At 45.9% G+C, this 21,889-nt stretch overlaps 1 protein-coding gene across 4 annotated transcripts in view; it reads left to right on the forward strand.

Moving 5' to 3' along the window:
• Window positions 1-8,317, forward strand: part of csgalnact2 (chondroitin sulfate N-acetylgalactosaminyltransferase 2) — a 64,254-nt gene extending 55,937 nt beyond the window's left edge. For all 4 annotated transcript variants that reach the window (XM_080215944.1, XM_080215945.1, XM_080215946.1 and 1 more), the window contains exons 6-10: window positions 990-1,091; window positions 2,791-2,969; window positions 3,533-3,627; window positions 4,777-4,858; window positions 7,233-8,317. In XM_080215944.1, coding sequence (XP_080072070.1) covers window positions 990-1,091; window positions 2,791-2,969; window positions 3,533-3,627; window positions 4,777-4,858; window positions 7,233-7,525 — 751 coding nt within the window. In that variant the 3' untranslated portion in view covers window positions 7,526-8,317. The remainder of the gene's footprint in view (window positions 1-989; window positions 1,092-2,790; window positions 2,970-3,532; window positions 3,628-4,776; window positions 4,859-7,232) is intronic.
• Window positions 8,318-21,889: the final 13,572 nt, after the last annotated feature.

A 21,889-nucleotide genomic window follows, 5' to 3' on the forward strand; every position in this document is an offset into this window, starting at 1 on the left:
CACAGAAATGGGGAGAATGTCTGTGCGGGATCTGCACAATGACCCAAGGCTGGAATTGAACCTGGCACTGTGAGGCAGCAGCTCTAACCACTATGCCACCTTGCCACCCATTGTGAAAGGGTATTTGAACACTATTATTGGAAATATCAAAAGAACTGCAATTGTATAGAGGCTCCTAAGAGTGGAACACATTGTATGGGGATAAGTTGAGTTTTATGGTACTTTCTGTAACTTTCAGGTTGAAGAGTTCTGCAACGTATTTTTACAAGTTTTGTGAATAAAGTTTATTTTTAGGGAACAAAGTTGAGCACAATAGACATTCCTTTGTCTGTTATTTTGGGGGCCGCATTATTAAATGGGTTAAATTGTCCGATTAAAATAGCAAGAACATTTTGTACAAACAATCATATCCTGCAGCATAACTTCAAGGCCACATAACTGTATAATTGGTGTGTCTGAATTTCATATAACTGAAACTCTGTAGCCCGTTAATCCACATCTAAATACCCAACCTTTCATAGAATCCCCACAGTGCAGAGGAAGGCCAATCAGCCCATCCAAGTCCACACCAACTCTCTGGCAGTGTATCTCACCCAGACCTGATCCCCATAACCCTACACATTTACCTCACTAATTCCCTAACCTACACATCTTGGGACATTACGGGGCAAATTACTATGACCAGTCAACCTAACCTGCACATCTTTGGATTGTGAGAGAAAACTGGAGCACCCGGAGGAAACCCACGCAGACACGGGGAGAACATGCAAACCCCACCCAGACAGTGAACTGAGGCTGGAACTGAACCTGTGCCCCTAGAACTGAGGAGCAGTGCCAACCACTGTGCCACCATCCACTCATTGTGAAAGGGAGCAATCAGTGTGACCTGATACTTGTCTATCAGTTCTTATCATCCAGGGTATTTGGACACTGTGCTGCCCTGTGCCTTTCAATAAAACATCCATGTTTCCAATTGCTGTTTTCTGCAGGGATGTATGCATTCACCAGGATGGGCGCGTTTATCTCACAGTCGTTTACTTTGGCCAGGAAGGATTGGGTGAAGTGAGGAGGATCTTGGAGATGATTGCCAGGTGAGCCATAAGAAAGAAAGACTTGTAATGATATAGTGTTCACCAGACATTTTAGTGCTTTGTAGCTGTGCACCTCAAAGTGTAGATGCTGTTGTAATGTGGGAAACACAACAACCAATTTGTGCTTGTAAACTCCCACAGGCAGCAAGGTGATAATGACTGGATAATATTTTTTATAATATTAACTGAGGGATAAATATTGACCAGGGCAGCAGAGATACCTCTTCAGTTGTCCTTTGAGAGCAGTGCTATGGATTTTCTACTTCCAACTGTGCAGGCAGAATCATAGAATCTCTACAGCTCAGAAGGAGGCCATTCAGCCCATCAAGTCTGCACAGACTGCAATCCCACTCAGACGCTATCCTTGTGACCACACATATATCCCCTGCTAACCCCACTGACGCTTAGGGGCAATTTAGCAAGGCCAATCAACCTAACCTGCATGTCTTTGGACTGTGGAAGAAAACCGGAGCACCCAGAGGAAACCCCCACAGACACTGGGGGAATGTGCAGACTCCACGCAGACAGTGACCTGAGGCTGGAATCAAATCCAGGTCCCTGGCGCTGTGAGGCAGCAGTGCTAACCACTGTGCCACCATGCTGAGAGATAGCACCTCTGGCAGTGCGGACTCACTCAGTGTCAGCCATCATTTTTGTGCTGGAGATTCAGAGTGAGACTCGAACCCGGAGCTCTGTGACTCTGAGGCAAGAGTGCTGTCCACTGAGCCACAGCTGACACTGCATGCAGTGGGAACACTGCCCAGAGACTGGTTGTAATCTCAGTGATGTAACATGTGGTCTCCAGGATTATGGACCTGAAGTTTCACATTGGGGCAGGCTTTCCTCCGGTCACTCCTAGTTTAACTTGAAAAATTGATTACCGTATTGCCAAAGTTCAGTGACCCAAGAAAATCTTGATAATGCCTCCTTTTCCCTTGGGGAAAAGATAAGTCATTTTACTAATAACACGTACTTGCTGGGTAATTGAACGTGGTGTGATAGCAATGCACTGTGTTACTTATGTAGGTTTGTACATGCAGCCCTGCTGTACATTGAGTTACATTGAATGAATTTTAAAATTCCCATCTTTGGTTTCAAATTCCTCTCACCCTTGCTAATCCTGTAATGTCCTCCAGCCCTGCAACCCTCTGGGATATCTATGCTTCTCCAGTTTCAGTTTCAGCCTCTTGCAGGTCCCCTGAGCTTAATTGCTCCCCCATTGTTGGCTGTGCTTGCAGCTACTGAAGTCCTACACCCTGGAAGTCTTTCACAAACCCTCTACTTTTCCCTCTTGTCTCATTTTAAATCTCTTACCTCACTGAATGTTTTTGAGGCAAGGGTCAATACATTTTTGAACAGTAAAGGAATTAGGGGTTATGGTGAGTGGGTGGGTAAGTGGAGCTGAGTCCATGTCTTATTGAATGGCGAAGCAGGCTCGAGGGGCCAGATAACATATCCTGCTTCTAGCTCTTGTGTTCCTTTTAAGATGTTCTTTCAAAGCTGCCTTATTGACCCAGCTTTTGGTCGTCTGTGTTAATATCCCCCCAATGTGGTTTGAATAACATTGCTGCAAAGAGCCTTCTGGTGTTTTGCTACCTTGAAGGTGCAATATAAATGAGATTTGTCAATACAGCCTTTTGTAGCTTTGAAATTGGAAATGCTGGAACAGTTGAGTAAAAAGTTTTTTTTTTCTGTGCAGCGAAACAAATTTTCATAACTACACTCTGGTTCCGTTGGCTGATGAGTTTTCTCGGGGGCGTGGTCTGGATATGGGGGCCCGAACTTGGGAGAAAGGCGAGGCCTTGATGTTTTTCTGTGATGTGGATATTTACATCTCTCCTGAGTTTCTTAATAGCTGCCGGATAAACACAGAACCTGGTGAGTTTAAAAACCTGAATCTATTAAGGGCCAAGGTGCTTATTGTTGTACGCAGTGAGTTTAAAGAGAGTATTCTGAATGAATCTTCCCAACTTGCGTTCGCCATGCACACCAAGAACCAGTTAATGCTGCAGAAACAGCGAATTGTCTGTTTGTTTGTGTTACTCTAACTCTACTCCGAGACGGAAGGTTATGAGTTTGAACCCCATTTCAGAACCTGAGCGTGTAAGATATGTTGGCACATCAGTATGGGCTTGTGGGTTGCTACCCTTCTGATGATTTTTGATTTGATTTATTGTCACATGTATTAGTATACAGTGAAAAGTATTGTTTCTTATGCGCTTTACAGACTGTTCGTAGAGAAGGAGACGAGCGAGTGCAGAATGTAGTGTTGCATTCATAGCTAGGGTGTAGCAAAAGATAAACTTAATCCAAAGTAGGTCCATTCAAAAGTCTGATCGCAGCAGGGTGTAACTTGTGTTTTATGAGGTGCCCCTGGAGTAATTCCATTCTTTAACTGACTCTTCTTTGTAGTATTTAATAAATTTGTTGTCTTTCCACAGGTAAAAAAGTTTTCTACCCTGTTGTGTTCAGTTTATACAATCCTGCTGTTGTCTATGCCAATCTGGAAGGTAATCCATCCATTGAGCAACAGTTGGTGAGTGGCTAATTTTAACTGATGCAATTTATTACTCATCGTTTTTCAAAAAGTCACGTTTCAATAAATTGGCATTCTGCTGCTTCACAATCTGACAAAGTCCCACTCCAGGAACTCCTCATCAGGGGAGGGGCGGGGAAGATGCTGCCCTATTGGAGGTGTTATTGTTTAACCAACGGCTTGTCAGTTCTTTCCGATAATTTCGGTGGATTTAAAAGATCGTACAACATCACTCCCTCTTGTCTCCTTCCCCTGCCTCCACGTTTCCCTTTCCTTTCCAACATGCTCTGCTGACACTCCCTGATAGAACACAGCTTGGATGTAATTGTTCCAACTTCAAATGATCTGTTATAACAAAGAACAAAAAAAAAGCCCGGGAAACAGGCCCTGCGGCCCAATGAGCCCGCGCCGCCATTTTAACATTACCAGTCCCCCCTCCACCCATGACCCTTATCTATGCTTTTGGCATTCCACATTGAGGGAAAACTAATTTAGGGACTCATTTATCTTCTAAGAAGACGATTTCCTATTGTAGGGAACATCTGCAGCACTTTCCTTTCATACTTCTAGGTCTCCATCTCTGGGGATAGACTGACTAGTAGTGTCCATTATGAGCCATCGACACTCCCACAACTCTGTCCACTACACCAACTCACATCCTGCTTCCTGTAAGAACTCTATTCCATTCTCCCAGTTTCTCCATCTCCGTTACATCCATTCTGATGAAGCTACCTTTGCTTGTACTTTCAGCATGTTGTTTTCGCTGCTCCAATCCTGTCTCCTCTACATAGGGATGTCTAAATGCACACTGGGTGAAGGGTGCCATTTATTCCCTCGTTAACACTTACTCTGAACCAATGCTTTGTTTCTTTACTACAACCCAATACAGCTCTCTTTGCCTTTTTGCTCCATGACATCTTTGTCATTTAATCTCTCCTGCCTTCTGACCTCCTGCCTTCGTACCTATCCCACAGCTGCATTTCTATCCTTAGTTTTGAAGAGGAGACATATTGGACTTTACACATTAACTCTTGTTTCTCTCTCCACAGATGCTACCAGACCCACTGAGTTTTTCCAGCACTTTCTGTTGTTTTTATATCTTGCCTTTGTTCTACAAGCTTGGTTCATTTCTTCCCAATCTTCACACAGGTGCACAAGAAAGATTCAGGGTTCTGGCGGGATTTCGGATTTGGGATGACGTGTCAATATCGCTCCGATTTCCTCACGATTGGTGAGCTGATCAGAAAATAAAACCGCGGATTCAATCCTGTTCAACAAACCCTTGTTGCTGAAGTTCTTCATCTTTCCTTTCCATCAATGACTGTTAGCTAGGGGTAATCCTTCTGGGAACCAGTCACTACTCCTGGTGTCTGCTAGTGTACTGTTTCAGTGATAAAAGATGTACAGATAATCCTTTCCACTGGTGACTCGAAGACAGCGTGTCTACTAGAGCACATTTCATTTGATTTATTATTGTCATACGCATTTTTATACAGGAAAAAGTATTGCTTTTTGCGCGCTTCACAGACAAAGCAATACTGTTCATAGAAAGGAAAGGAGAGAGTGCGGAATGTAGTGTTACAGTCATAGGGTGTAGAAAAAGATCAACTTAATGCAAGGTAGTCCAGTCAAAAGTCTGATGGCAGCAGGGAAGAAGCTGTTCTCGAATTGGTTGGTACGCGACCTCAGATTTTGTATCATTTTCCCGACAGAAGAAGGTGGAAGAGAGAATGCCCAGGGTGCGTGAGGTCCTTAATTATGCTGACTGCTTTTCCGAGGCAGCAGGAAATGTAGATGGAGTCAATGAATGGGAGGCTGGTTTGCGTGATAGATTGGGCTCCGTTCACAGCCCTTTGTAGTTTCTGTATTCCTCTGTATTCCTGTTTTGGGATACAGTGAAAAATTTTGTTTCTTGAACGCTATACAGACAAAAGCATTCTGTTCATAGAGTACATAGGAGAGATGCAGACTATAGTGTTACAGTTACAGATAGGGTGTAGAGAAAGATCAGCTTAATATATGGTAGGACCATTCAAAAGTCTGATGGCAGCAGGGAAGAAGCTGTTCTTGAGTTGGTTGGTATGTGTTTTCAGACTTTTGTATCTTTTTCCCAATGTACGAAGTTATGTCTGGGATATGTGTGGTCCTTGATTACGCCGGCTGTTTTCCTGCGGCAGCAGGAAGTGTAGACAAAGTCATTGGTAAGAGCTGGTTTGTGTGATGGATTGGGCTGTGTTCACAACCCTTTGTAGTGTTTTGTGGCCTTCAGTTGCAGAGTTTGATCAAAGCACGTCTCCAGTCTTGTACCAGGTGTTTGTTGTGGCTCAATGGGTGGCATTCCTGTCTCTGAATCAGGAGGTGGGTTCCAGTGCCACTCCAGACACCGGACACATTATTGAGGCTGATGCTGGTACTGTGCTGAGGGAATGCTGCAGTGTTGGAGATGTGCTGCCAGCTGATGAGGGCACTAAAGATCCTATGGTCACTACTTAAAAAATTAGAGTTCTCCATGATGCCCTGAATTACATTTAGCCCTCAAAAAAAATTAAAGAGAAAAATGATTCTCTGGTCACTATCATTTTGCTGCTGTGTTTCCTACATTACAGTGTTTGGGTGCTATTAAATGCAAGTAATTCTTTAATTTTTACTGCCATGCACACTTTGACATTGTATCTCTAATCTTTGAGTGGCACAGTGGTTAGCACTGCTGCCTCATGGCATCAGGGACCTGGGTTTGCTTCCTGCCTCAGGTCTGTGTGGAGTTTGCACATTCTCCCTGTGTCTGCGTGGGTTTCCTCCGGGTGCTCTGGTTTCCTTCCACAGTCCAAAGATGTGCAGGTTAGGTGGATTGGCCATGCTAAATTGCTTCTTAGTGTCCAAAGATGTGTAGGTTAGGGGGAGTAGCAAGGTAAATAAATGGTGTTGTAGAGATAGGGTGGGGTCGGATCAAGAGAGTCAGTACTCTATCGGAGTTGTACTCTGTCAGAGAGTCAGTGCAGACTCGATGGGCTGAATGTCCTCTTGCTCTGTAGCAATTCTATGAATGTTCTTTTTGATTTGATTTATTATTCTCACATGTATTAGTATACAGTGAAAAGTATTGTTCCCTGCGCACTATGCAGACAAAGCATACCATTCATAGAGAAAGAAAGGAGAGAGTGCAAAATGTAGTGTTACAGTCATAGCCCCAAATCTGTAGGAGATTTGTAAGAGCATTGTTAGAGAGTTTGCAACAGTTAGAATGAAGTTTTAGAGAGTAAAGGATAGAATTAGATGGTATGCTGGGCATAGCTTGCAAGAAGTTGCCTCGTCTGGCACCATCTTGAGAGTGTATCCTGTATAACCTTTTCCTTGAGTATTTAATCAGCATTGGCTGGCCTTTGAGTGAGAATATTGCCATTCAAACCTCACTCCAGAACTTGAACACTTGGTCCATAAATCTTGGTTGACAGTCCAGCGCAGTACCACCAGCGGCCCTCCCCCACCCCGCCCATTCCCTGGCCAACACATCACTGCTGTCATTTGTTTTGCTACATTTCAAGTTCACGTTGGTGTAGGACACATCTCAAACGCCAATTGTGTCTTTTTTCCCCCCTCCTCTGCAGGTGGCTTTGACCTGGATGTGAAAGGCTGGGGCGGGGAGGACGTTCACCTCTACAGGAAGTACCTCCACAGTGACCTGATCGTGGTGAGGACGCCGGTCTCCAGCCTCTTCCACCTGTGGCACGAGAAGCACTGCGCGGACGAGCTGACCCCCGAGCAGTACCGGATGTGCATTCAGTCCAAAGCCATGAACGAGGCTTCCCAGGCTCACCTTGGGATGCTGGTGTTCCGAGAGGAGATTGAGGCCCATCTTCGCAAGCAAGCCTACAGGACTGACAGTGACATTCCTGACTGAGTCAGAGACCTTTGCCACTCAGCCTGTTGATTTGCGGTCAGGATCTTTCGTGTGTTTTATAACGGGACCAGAGATGTTTAGATAATGTATTACATTGTGCTGTTGCAGTGCTTGAATAATGGCACTAGATGGGCTGGTGAGTTTATACATCAGCTCGGCATTGGGTCCGCCATTTGCTCTGGCAATGTGAGTGTTTCGGAGATCCCTGACATCCAGGAGTTCATTGGTATTGGGGGGGGGGAAGGAGTTACTACTTTGAAGGATATCCCGTCCATGCAGGGGACTTCCAGCCTTCTGCTTGCCCTGGTCTGTTGCTTCACAGTACACTCGCACTGTGTAGTTTGAGAGCAATGGGTTTGCACGCGGCTCAGAGAATTGCAGGGTGAATTAACGGCATATTGACCTGCTATGGAACAGTATTAATATTTCGTGAATAGGATCACAAAATGCACAATTTGCATCCTCTCTTCAAATGTGTTTCTGGCAACCTGGAGGGAGGTAAAGGTCAGCCATGAGCCCGGTTCCCCCCCCGCGTGTATGGGCAGGCCAGCTTGGCTCATCTGACGATACTGTGGATTCTGGGCCAGAAGGCTCCGCATTCAAACCCAACTGAAGCACATCGTGCACACTGACGCTGAGGGAGTGCTGCACCAACAGGGGTACAGTTCATTGAACGAGACGCTCAGTCAAGGTTTCGTCCCGTGATACTATTCAAAGATGAATAGAGGTCGTCTCGCAGTGTCGTGCCCAATTTCTCCTCTCTCTCTCTCTCTTTTTCTCTCCCCCCGCCCCCGCATCTCTCTCTCTCTCTTCTCCCCCCCCCTTTCCTCCCTCTCTCCCACTTTGTCTCAACCTACAACACCAATTAATCCATTTCTGGAATGGAGTCATCGTCACGTTTGTTGTACAAGGAGAAGTTTAAAAACAAAGAAAATTACAGCACAGGAATAGGCCCTTCGGCCCTCCAAGCCTGCACTGATCATGCTGCCCCGACTGAACTAAAATCCCCGACCCTTCCAGGGATCATATCCCTCCATTCCCATCCTATTCGTGTATTTGTCCAGGCGCCCCTTAAAAGACACTACTGTATCTGCTTCCACTGCATCTCCCAGCAGAGAGTTCCAGGCACCCACCACCCTCTGTGTAATAAAAACTTTTAAGCGTTAAGATTGAGGAAGGAAGAGATCCATAATTTTTTAACTTGAGCAATTAAACTGAAATGTGAATGAAAGCTCGGAACTTAGTCTACGCATAAACATTTTCAAAGTATTTCATTGCTTTGGGATGTTTCTGAGATATAAAAAGGTCCTCAGATGTCTTTGATGAATACGCCTTCTTCCCTGTACGTTGAAGGCTCTGCATTCAACCCAACCCTCCCTCCATTGAAGACTTGGGATTGTGCAGCTGCAGAGGAGCAGGAAGTGTTGCGCGTTTGTATAGGGTCAGGGATAAAAGCATACTGCGGATGCTGGAATCTGAAACCTAAAGAGAAAATGCTGGAAAATCTCAGCAGGTCTGGCAGCGTCCGTAGGGTAAGGAAACCTTCGGCTTCATTCCTCAATAGGCAAAGTCGAAGAGTTTGTCTTGTGGGGCGGCACAATAAGAGATTGGTTGTATTGGACTGTTAGTTGTATTGGACTGTTAGTTGTATTTTCAACTCCAATCCATTTCAGTTGGAGGTTGGAAGTGTTGAGGGGGAGGTGAATGTGACACAGAGAATCATTCCAACAGCAGGACTATCTCAATCTGTCATCATTCATTTGTGATTGATCTTGCAGCACCAGCTATCAGGGACACTGCCAACACAAAGGTACTGTAAATATGTACACGTGAGATACCCTTTCAGATACCCACAGTCTGAAAGACATGCTGGTTAAGTTGATTGACCATGCTAAATTTTCCCTCAGTGTACCCGAATGCTGGAGTATAGTGACTAGGGGTTTTTCATAGTAGTTCATTGCAGTGTTAATGTAAGCCATGATGTGGAGATGCCAGTGTTGGACTGGGGTGGGCACAGTAAGAAGTCTCACAACAATAGGTTTATTTGGAGGTTTCAGAGCACTGCTCCTTCATCAGGTAGACTCATCTGATGGTGGTCACAGGTTTGGAAAGTGCTGTTGAAGGAGCTCTGGCGATGTGCTGCAGTGAGTCTTGTAGATGTGGCATGCAAACTGCTCTGTGTCAGAAGTGGAGGAATGAATGTTAAGAGGGTGGATGCGGTGCCAGTCAAGCAGGCTGCTTTGTCCTGGATAGTGTCAAATGTTGAGTGTTTCAATCACTGAGCTATCTTATTAGTGCCCCAATTTAGATTGAAATGAAGTTCACTTTACCAGCTCTCCATTCAGAAGGTCACAGGTTACTGATGAATGAATGAACCCTTCCTGCCATAACATTCAAGTCAAGATGACAAGTCATGCACTGGCAACTATTATTGACTATAAGATACTGCCACAAATGAATTAAAAGAAATCATAGCTTTCGCAACTTAAGACATTGCAGTGTGCAAACATTTAAGGTATTTATGGATCCAGTCACCTAGCAATTTGAACAACAAATAATTAAGACAGGGTTATGTCACAAGTTGTAAAGGGAGTACACTGTATATGTGAACTTCAATATTGCTGAATCATTGACTGCTAAATATTGACATACCATTATGTGATTCAAACAGTTATGTATACAGCCAACCAATAGATATAAATAGTTATGAACGTTAACTTACAATTTAAATAACAAATTTAAATTGAATAACGAGTGGTAGAAGCAATTCAGTGCACCACTAATCCTCCGCTAATTGGATCATTGACAATTATATGAGAATTGAGATTACTCCAAATGTGTGAGAAGTATTTTAAGGAGTAAATTGTTTGGGCAGTTGGCAGGGTAACAGCAGTGGCCAGCCAGACTGTTAAATAGATTGCATGTTCTACCCACGTCTGCGTGGGTTTCCTCCGACAGTCCAAAGATGTGCAAGTTAGGAGGATTGGCCATGCTAAATTGCCCCTTGGTGTTAGGGAGATTAGCAAGGGTCATTGACAAAAGGCCCCCTAAATGATTTCCCCTTTGTGATCACAACTGGCTGGCATGCAGAGCATGATATTAACCACACAGTCGAGGACTGGTGTCACTTGCAGGCAGGCTTGCTTCCCTAAAAGATAATGGCCAAGCTAAATTACCCCTTGGTATTGGGGTGAAGGGAATTAGCAGAGTAAATATATGGGTTACGGGGGATAGGGCCTGGATGGGATGCTTTGTCAGAGGGTCGTGCAGACTTGATGGGCCGATGGTCCCATTCCGCACTGTAGTGATTTTATGGTTTACCACATGGGTGGTTTACCATATTTCCAGAGCTTGTATTACTTTGGCCTTATGAGCTATGTAGTTGAGTTGACCACCTCCTTCCCGAGAGTTGGGCTCTGAAGCATCATTTGATAAGCCTATGCTGGACAGAAGTGTCTGTTGCACTTTGATCCTCTGAACTACTGCCCATTTCAATACCTGGGCAGTTGACTTAACTCTCACCTTCTGTAACATCGGCCAACTCTTAGCATTAAGTTTCAAATTTAACTCTGCCTGTACCCGGTTAATTTGACTGCAGAATCTACCCTCTTACTCTTTGCCCTTCTTAATTTTTGTACTTAGAAAGTTAGCTGCCTATCTCTGCTAGCCGTGATGTGGAGATGCCGTCGTTGGACTGGAGTAAACACAGTAAGAAGTCTCACAACACCAGGTTAAAGTCCAACAGGTTCGCTGAGCAGTCTCTGGCTAGCAGTCTCTGCTCAGCAAACCTGTAGGACTTCCCTAACTTTTCACTCTTGCTTTAACAAAGTGTTTTACACAGGATGTGCCTCCCGCTAATGCATGTTTCTCGAACTCCGTCCTCTCTGTAGGTGATCTGTTACTGATCAGGGAAATTTGTTGCGTGGTTATGTGCTTTTGATTATTTTCTGTTGCTGAGCATCTTTTAATCTACCGACTCCGTCTTGGGCTGGTGGCTTTTACTGAAACTCCATTTTGGGAAAGCAGTTCACTTTCCCAACCTCATTTAATGATGAGACAGAGCGGGGAGCCTGGAGCTGTGTCCGATTGTGATGGGCGAGTCTGATACTGATGTCCACCATATTGTGTGAAGGTGTGACCCAGACATAACATGACGTCCATTTCAGAAGCTAAGTTTCAAGTGCCGTCTGTGAGTACATATAACAAATATTCTCTTCCTATGAATTTTGAAGCAATGTCATAGGCCAATTATACTTCCCCACCTCCGTCCCCAAATAACTGCGGCTATGACCTTTTTCTTTAGTTTCCAGCTCTGCAGAATTTTGGTTGCTAATTTATATTTAAATACCTCAATAATTCAAATGTTCACGGTACACCATTAATAGAAGCGAAACATGTAGGGTTTGGTTAAATGGAGGTGCACCTGAAGGGGGAGGCCATGGCCCAGTGGTTTTATCACTGGATTATTAATCTAGAAACTCGGCTAATGTTCTGGGGACCTGGGTTCAAATCCCACCATGGCAAATGGTGGAAATTGAATTGAATAAAAGATATCTGGAATTAAGAATCTACTGATGACCATGAAACCATTGTTGATTGCTGGAAAAACCCATCTCGTTCACTAATAGGGAAGGAAATCTGTTGTCCTTCCCGGGTCTGGCCTACATGTGACTCCAGAGCCATACCAATGTGGTTGACTCTTAACTGCCCCTCTGAAGTGGCCTAGCAAGCTATTCAGTTGTATCAATCGCTCAGGAAGGCAGCTCACTACCTCCTTCTCTTATAGGAGGGCAACTAGGGATGGGCAATAAATACTAGCCAGCCAGCGATGCCCATGTCTCACAAATGAGTAAAGCGATTGCTCAGAGCCACTTTGACTGCTTGCAGGTTGATGTCACTTTGACTGCTTGCAGGTTGATGTCACTTGCCCTGCCCCACTTTTAATGGGATATTTTTTCAGTGTTAGAAGTACAGATACGGAGGTCATAGTCATGACTTCGTAGAGGTTTGCAGCATGGAAACAGACCCGTAAACCTCTGCCCTCTAGTTTTAGACTGTCCTAGCTTTGGGAAAAGATATTGATTATCTACATTATTTATTCTCCTCATTATTTTATAGATCTCTATAAGATTATCCCTCAGCCTCCTATGCTCCAGTGGAAAAAGTCCCAGTCTATTCAGCTTCTCCTTATAATTCAAACCATTAAGTCCCGGTAGCATCCTAGTAAATCTTCTTTGCACTCTTTCTGGTTTAATAATATCCTTTCTAGAATAGGGTGACCAGAACTGTACACAGTATTCCAAGTGTGGCTTTACCAGTGTCTTGTACAACTTCAACAAGGCATCCCAAGGTGATTGGACAGTTCCCAACTTGTCAATCTGGTTCACCTCAATCCATCTTAGTTGCACTTGGGTGTAAAGTACGAATGAAATCCCTTTAGCCAATTGGGTTCCAGCTCAACCTTAGTATGCTGAACTATTAATGGACCAAAGCTACTTCGGACTTTGTAATGAAGACCTTGTAGATTCTGGAAGAGATTTTTAAAAAAAAGTTGTGTGCTTTAGGAGAATTTATCTTTGCATTTTTTTGGTAGGCTTGAGTTGAGTTTGGGTGGTGGTGGGGGCGGGGGGTGGGGGGGGGGGGGAGCAGGGGGGCATGGAGGCTGGCAGTGTTATTTGTCAGGAACAACCTGATTAAATCCCCAACCAGCCGTGTTAAATGTTTACCGTTTGGTGGGATTCTAATGCAGAGGCTGGGGGAAGGTCAGGCGAGTTTGTGGACATGAAACTTCAAGGTGAAGTAAATTCCCTTCAGGCTTGTCCTATCACTAAAGAGGAAGTCATGTGAATGGAAACATCCTCTCCCTGCAACTTAATGCCTTGGGGCTTCCTTCAAAGTTTCATGTATCAACAGCGTCCTGTTGGTGTACACAGTGACTTCGGATGAATTGTGCTCCTGGGGGGCGGCCACCAACTTCCAAATGCTCCTTCCAGTCTTGTTCATGTTAAGTAGGGCAAACTAATGTTTGCTGTTGAGAGTGCGTGAGGCTAATGTCTCAATAAAAGCTGAAGCACCACGTGCGTTGTGTTGTCCTTGATCACCAAGCTGAATTGTAGAATGGGATGACTCGAGGGCCACTCGGTAGTGTGTGAGAAGAGCAACATGGCTGACGGGGACAGAACCCAGACAGAACCGCTGAATTTAGGTTGAACACGCGCTGAGCTGAAGAAGCCACCATTCATGTTACATTCAAGCTCTGTTTGGTACCGATGAACATCCAGTACAATGAATGGGAGTTTCCTCTGCTTCTTCTGTTTATCCTCATTCTCTCTCTGCTGTCTGTCACTGTTGAGTGAGACAGTAAACGATGACTTGTTTTTCTTCAGGTAGATGTCAGTGATCCCAAGGCACTATTACAGTGAGAAGCAGAAGGGGAGTTCTCACTGGTCAACATTTATCCCTTGACTAACATTAATAAAAGAGTGTACCATCTGGTCATGGTCACATTGCTGCGTGTGGGAGCTTGCTGTGCACAGTTGGGCCAGCTTTCCTACAATACGAAGTCTCACAACACCAGGTTAAATTCCAACAGGTTTATTTGAAAACATGAGCTTTTGGAGCACTGTACCTTAATCAGGGAAGTACAATGCAACACTGACTACCTTCAAATAATTTTTCCTTGGCCGTAAAGCACTTCAGGGCATCTTGGGTTTGGGTAAGGTGCTAGGTAAATGCCAGTCTTCTGGTTTGACTAATTTGGGTGGCCCAGTGGTTAGCACTGCTGTCTTCACAGCTTCAGCGACCTGGGTTCGATTCCCAGCCTCAGGTCATTGTTGTGTGGAGTTTGCACATTCCCCCTGTGTCTGTGGGTTTCCTCTGGGTGCTCTGGTTTCCTCCCACAGTCCGAAAGACATGCTGGTTTGGTACAATGGCCATGCTAAATTCTCCCGAATAGGCATCGGAGTGTGGCAACTAGGGGATTTTCACAGTAACTTCATTGCGGTGTTAATGTAAGCCTACTTGTGACACTAATAAATTAACTTCCCTCCATTCTTTGTGGAAATGATCAACTTTCAGGTGCGATGAATGTCAAAAAAATGACTGGGGCCCCTCTGAGCTGCTCTTGCTCGCCTGTGTTAGTCTGGCTGAAACTAGACCGGTGCATGGTTTCCTGCCCAAAGGTCCATCTGAAAGACGTTGTGAAGAGCGGGGCTCAGTGTGTTATATGTAAAGTGGAAAGAGGGATAACTGGAGAGGAACCAGTGGAGACTGAATGGAAAGGCAGCTAGACCAGCCACCATGGGAGGGAGGGGGTCCTGAAAATGCTGCAGGTCAACATAGGAGCAGGAGGAGGCCATTTGGCCCTTTGAGCCTCCTCTGCCATTTATCACGATCGTGGCTGATCACCTAACTCAATAACCTCATCCTGCTTTCTCCCCATAACCTTTGATCCCATTCGCCCCAAGAGCTGTATCTAGCCACCTCTTGAATGCATTCAGTGTTACAGAAACAGAACATAAGAACATAAGAACATAAGAAATAGGAGCAGGAGTAGGCCATCTGGCCCTTCGAGCCTGCCCCGCCATTCAATAAGATCATGGCTGATCTGTCGTGGCTGATCTGTCGTGGCTCAGTTCCACTTTCCCGCCCTCTCCCCATAACCCTTAATCCCCTCTCTTATCAAAAACCCATCAACCCGCTTCTTAAAAATATTTAGCGAGGCAGCCTCCACCACTTCAACGGGCAGAGAATTCCAGAGATTCACCACCCTTTGAGTGGTGTATTGTCGTGTATTGTTTCTAGAAGGTCAAAAGCAGCATCTCCTAGAACCTGGGCTGGTGTGTCCCTCAACTTCCATTCATATCCCATCCTCTCCCTTTAACACTTTGGTAAACGGGAACTGGATTCCCTGGGACTGCCCACCCTTTCTGAAACTAGCCAAGACCTCGTATGGTGAACAGAGGAGCAACAATGATAGCCTGGTTGTATCCATCACCAGGTAATGCAGACGAACATTTGAAAATGCCTTGACCGCCCCAGGCGTGCAAATTACATGCACTCATTCCCAATCATACTTTCACTCTGTGAGCGGGAGAAGTATTAAAAACTGCTGATGAGAAGATAACTTGTCCAAACATTTTAAATTTCATTGGCTTTAAAACACTTTGGGGTCAAGTGGTTTAAAAAAAACAGAAGTTTTGTTTTTATATGCAGAATCCTTGATGGACAATTGTCGGTGTGAGGTATATAAGTTGCAGAAATTCAATGAAGCTAGCAATCAGCCTCAAAGGACATCTCTTGCATGCAGCTGGCCAGATGTTTAATTGCAGTCTGCGTGTCCTGCCAGGAGAGGGGGCTGGTGTACCATATTAAAGAGTCAAACAGAACTTCTGCAAGGAATCACATGGGGCAGCATTTTTAGGGATCTTGTACATTCAGTGCTCCTTTAGGATTGTCCTGGACTGCTGTTTTGTTGAGTACACCACTCCCCATGTAAACCTGTTTAACATCTTTCCCTTATTACCCTTTCAAAGTAGTTACCCAAACCTTGTAGAAACTTTACAGTGCAGAAACAGGCCATTGAGTCTGCACTGACAACCCTGCCTAGGCCTTTATCCCCATAACCCCACATATTTACCCTGCTAATCCTTCTAACCTACGCATCCCAGGACACCAAGGGGCAATTTAGCACAGCCAGTGCACCTAACCCTCACAGTGGTTCGCACTGCTGCCTCAACAGCGCCAGAGTACGGGGTTCAATTCTGGCCTCGGGTCACTGTCGGGGTGGAGTATGCACGTTCTCCCCGTGTCTGCGTGTGTTTTCTCTGGGTGCTCCGGTTTCCTCCCACAGTCCGAAGATGTGCGGGTTAGGTGGACTGGCCATGCTAAATTGCTCCTTAATGTCAGGGGTCTAGCAAGGTAAATGTGTGGAATTGTGGCCAGTGCAGACTCGATAGGCCAAATGGCCTCCTTCTGCACTGTAGGAGTCTATGATCTTTGGACTGTGGGAGGAAACCGGAGCATCCGGAAGAAATCCACGCAGGCACGAGGAGAACAGACAGTGACCCGAGGCCAGAATTGAACCCAGGTCCCTGGCGCTGTGAGATAGCAGCGCTAACCACTGTGCCACTATTTGTCCCAGATCAGGTCTGATTGGATCATTAGGGTCTCTGCTGTTCTGTGTCACAGTGTCCATTCCCACTGGGCTGTGTCCCCTCCCTCTCTGATGATGCCCACAACTCATTTGGTCCTAAATGTACAGGTTCTCAACCGCTTGTCTTAACTTGCAATAAGTCAGATTCCCCCCTTGATCTGTGCTTGCTGACCTACCCTGGCAGGTTTTGATTTTAAAATTCTCTGCCTTGTTTTCCATTCCTTGTTGGCCTTGTCTCTCCCTGTTCCTGTAATCTCCCCCAGCTCCACCACCCTCTGGGACATCCAGGCTCCTCCTCATTATTGACCCTCTCTTTTGCATTCCCAATTATAATCGCTCAGCCACTGGTGGCTGTGCCTTCAGTTGCCTGGACCCCAGCTCTGGAATTTCCTTCCTACACCTCTCCACCACTCTAACTTACTTTCCTTTAAGCCACTTATTTAAAGGCACGGTGGCACAGTGATTAGCCCTGCTGCCTCACAGTGCCAGGGGCTCGGGGTTCGATTCCCAGCTTGGGTCACTGTCTGTGCGGAGTTTGCTCGTCCTCCCCATGTCTGCGTGGGTTTCCTCTGGGTGCTCCGGTTCGCTCCTACAGTCCGAAAAATGTGCTGGTTAGGGTGCATTGGCCATGCTAAATTGCCCCTCAGTGTACCCGAACAGGCGCCAGAGTGTCGCAACTAAGGGACTTGCATAGTAACTTCACTGCAGTGTTACTGTAAGCTTACATGTGACACTAATAAATAAACTTAAACGTGAGAACTTAAAGCTACTATCTTGACAAAGATTTTGCTCATCTGACCTAATTTTTAAAAATTATTTATTCAACGGGTTATGGGCGTGGCTGGGTGGGTCAGCGTTTAATGCCCATCCCTAATTGTCCCTTGAGAAGGTGGTTAGTGATAGCTCCTCATGTGGCTCAATGTCTTTAGTTTATTGTCCTCCTGTGAAGTTCCTTAGGGTATTCAAGGGGGGGGGGGGGGGGGGGGTTGGTGCTGGTGGTGGTGGGGAGATAGGGACAGGATTAGACCATTCAACCCATCAAGCCTGCTCCTCCATCCAATATCACCATGGCTGATTGGCACTTCAATGCCTTTTACACACACTGGGGGCAGTAGTTTTCCCTTGCTGTTCACCACGGGAGTCATAGTGGGTGGGGACCATGCAAAGGTCCATTGATCTGGGGCGGGATTTTCTGGTTTTGGGGTAAGCATGGCAGGAAAATCCCACCTAGAATCCCTGTGACCCTTTATGGTATTGTTAATCAGAAATCTATCCATCTCTGCTTTAAGTGTGCACAATGACTGAGCTTCCACAGCTCTCTGGGGTAGAGAGTTCCAAAGATTTGCCACCAACTGTGTAAAAATAAAAAAAGTTCCTCCTCATCTTGGTCTTAAATGGCTTCCCCCATATTTTGAACTTGTCCCTCTTGTTCTAGACTCCCCAGCCAGGGCAACTGTCTTGCCTGTGTCTTCCCTGTCTATTCCTTTACATGTTTTGTAGGCATGCAGACACTTGGATGAAGTTCAGAAGGAGGAGACATGAATGGGGCATAGGAGGGACCGGATGGCCAGTTTCCATGCAGCGATGGGGAGGTGATGGCACAGTGGTATTATCACTAGACTATTAAACCGGAAACTCAGCTAATGTTTCGGGGACCAGGGTTTGAATCCCACTACAGCAGATGGTGGAATTTGAGTTCAGTAACAAAAGTCTGGAATTTAGAATCTACCAATGACCATGAAACCATTGGCGGAAAAACCCAACTGTTTCACTTATGCCCTTTAGGGAAGGAAATCTGCTGTTCCTACCTGGTCTGGTCTACATTAGTGGATTTGTGAGTAAATATGTAGGGATATAGCGGTGGGGCCTGGGTGGGATTGTGGTAGGTGCAGACTTGATGGGCCGAATGACCGCTTTCTGTACTGTGGGGTTTCTATGACTCCTATGATTTTACATATGACTCTGCAGCAATGTGGTTGACCCTCGGGCGACTAAGGATGGGCAATAAATGCTGGCCAACCAGCGACACCCATGCCCCATGAATGAAAGCAGCTGGAGCCAATCTTCCTTTCTCTTCCCCCAACACACTCAATTTTTCATTTACACGCTCCCTCGTCTGCCCTCTCTCTCTCTCTCTCTATTTTGTTGCCCCCTTCTGCCCTCCAGGCACCCTAGCGTTGGCAGGGTTGGGGGTGAGATTTGATGGGATTGTGTGGTTTTTTTTTTGTTATGCTGATAACAAACCCTGAGCTCCTGCGATTTCTCTCAGTAATTGTTCCTGAGCAGTCCTCAGATCAGGCTGCTGCTTTCCTCCTTTAATGTCTTTTTATCTCAAGCCAGACGCTGCTATCATATCCCCCGGCTCGAGGGATTGACTCTGGCAGCCGTTGAGCTTTTTGATGTGCTGCCCCATTCCCGATTCTTTCGGATCGAATCAATTAAGCCGCTAAGCCTTGGAAGTTCTCCTTAATCAGAACTTTCAGTTGACATTCTCATTCCAGTGAGAACGAACGCACACTGCAGTTATCGTCAAATCCTGACAAACAAATGGCTGCCACTTGGTCAAGGAAACAATCTTGTTTTTAATGACCCCCCCCCCCCCCCACTCACTGCCGTTAATCTGGGAGTGGCGTTGCTTCATCTGAAGACTTGAGCAAATGTAGAGAGAGGATTGCATTGACATAGTGTCTTCCAGGACCTCCGCAAACTCCCCGCCTCTTGCCCTTTTGGAGTTTGGTCACTGTAATGTAGGAAAACTCAGCCGCTAATTTTTGCAAGCAAGATCCCACGAATGACAATGTGTTAATGACGGGATCATTTGTTTCTGGCTTGTTGATTGACGCCAATAGTGTACCATGGAATGCTCAGAGGTCCGAATTAGGAGAGGCCAGATATCTCGGAGAGTTTGTGTGTTTGGAGGTGATAGAGGAGCGGCAAAGCCTTCGACGAGTATTGGAATATGGGGAATGGGTATTAACTAGATTACTGGGGATAGCTTTCTTTGACAGAGTGCAATGGGACTTTTCAGGTCTACCTACAGAGCAGATAGGGTCTCAGTTTCATCTAGGTGGCACAGTGGTTAGCACTGCTGCCTCACAGCGCCAGGGATCCGGGTTCAATTCTGGCCTCAGGTCACTGGCTGTGATGTGGAGATGCCGGACTTGGACTGGGGTGGGCACAGTGAGAAATCTCACAACACCCGGTTAAAGTCCAACAGGCTTTCGGAGCGCTGCTCCTTCATCAGGTGAGTGAAGAGTTCAGTTCACAAGCAGGGCATATATAGACACAAACTCAATTCCAAGATAATGGTTGGAATGCAGTCTTAACAGGTAATCAAGTCTTTACAGGGAGAGACAACGTGAGTGGAGAGAGGGATAATCACAGGTTAAAGAGGTATGAATTGTCTCCGGCCAGGACAGTTAGTGAGATGAGGCCGTCCTCATGTGTGCGGAACTTGGCTATCAGTTTCTGTTCAGCGACTCTCAGCTGTCGTGTGTCGTGAAGGCCGCCTTAGAGAATGCTTACACGAAGATCAGAGGCTGAATGCCCTTGACTGCTGAAGTGTTCCCTGATAGGAAGGGAACACTCTTGCCTGGTGATTGTCGAGTGCGGCCAGGCAGGAGTGTTCTCTTCCTGCCAGGGAACACTTCAGCAGTCAAGGGCATTCAGCCTCTGATCTTCGGGTAAGCATTCTCTAAGGCGGCCTTCACGACACACGACAGCTCAGAGTCGCTGAACAGAAACTGATAGCCAAGTTCCGCACGCATGAGGACGGCCTCAACCAGGATCTTGGGTTCATGTCGCACTATCTGTAACCCCCGTGACTTGCCTGGGCTTGCAAAATCTCATTACTTGTCCTGACTTGAGATAATTCACATCTCTTTAACCTGTGCATTGCACCTCCATTTGCATTGTATGCATCTGTAAAGATTTGATTACCTGTAAAGACTCTCATTCCAACCATTATCTTGCAATTGAGATTGTGTCTATATATGCCATGTTTGTGAAACAAATCCTGTACTTACCTGATGAAGGGGCAGCGCTCTGAAAGCTTGTGCTACCAAATAAATCTGTTGGACTTTAACCCGGTGTTGTGAATCTACTTACTGTCATTGTCTGTGAAGAGTTTGCACATTCTCCCCCATGTCTGCGTGGGTTTCCTCCCACAGTCCAAAGGTGTGCAGGTTAGGTTGATTGGCCGTGCTAAATTGTCTCTTAGTGTTGGGGACTAGCTAGGGTAAATGCTTGGGATTATGGGGCTAGGGCCTGGGTGGGATTGTGATCGGTGCAGACTTGATGGGTCAAATCTGTACTGTAGGATTCTTTGGGCTCGACTCCTCCACCCTGACGTGCACGTTTTTTGGCGCTTTGGGATGGGAGATGTATGTCGGCTATTTCGCGGGATTCTCGCAGGCGTTGGGAATGTCTCCCACAACCGGAGAGCAAGCGCAGTTGGAACTGTGCGAGAAACCAGCGGGAAGAACAGGTAAGTCATTTAAATCTGTTTTTAATATATTTTAAATGTGATTATGGGGCCCGGCACGGAATTCTCCAGCCCGATAGCATCCCCCCCTCCGCCAGGAGTACTTCATTCCTGCGAGATTTAGACCTGCTCCTCACCTCTGGGTGAAGAAATTTCTCCGCACCTCAGCCCTAAAAGGTTTACCCCTTACCATCAAACAGTCACCCCTAGTTCTGGATTCCCCCACCATCGAGAATTCTGAATCTACCCTGTCTATTCTTGTTTAGAATTTTATAAATTTCTATGAGATCCCCTCTTACGCTTCTAAACTCTAATGAATATAATCCTAATTGATTTAGTCTCTCCTCGTACATCAGTCCTGCCATCCCAGGAATCAGTCTGGTTAGCCTTTGCTGCACTCCCTCTATAACAAGGACATCCTTCCTCAGATCAGGAGACGAAAAGTGCACACAATACTCCAGGTGTGGCCAACACCCTAAACAATCACAGAAAAGTTTGCTCACTGTTCAACCGGAGCAGGGCAGAGAGGAGCGATTTGTGGCGGGAGTGTTAACGGTAAGCGATTGATTTTTTTTCCTTAGTTTTTTGCGGGGTTTCTTTTCTTTTCCCAAGATTTAACGGTAAAGCGGAAGCAGGCCGCGGGGTGATCTGGGAAGGGTTTGTTAGCGCGCGAGGTTTAAAAAGCAGGCTGCACTATACAGCGGGCAGCAGAGTGAGCAGGTGGCAG

This window comes from Carcharhinus amblyrhynchos, chromosome 31, assembly GCF_965287045.1.
Source record: "Carcharhinus amblyrhynchos chromosome 31, sCarAmb.v2.hapA, whole genome shotgun sequence".
In the NCBI taxonomy this organism is placed as follows: domain Eukaryota; kingdom Metazoa; phylum Chordata; class Chondrichthyes; order Carcharhiniformes; family Carcharhinidae; genus Carcharhinus; species Carcharhinus amblyrhynchos.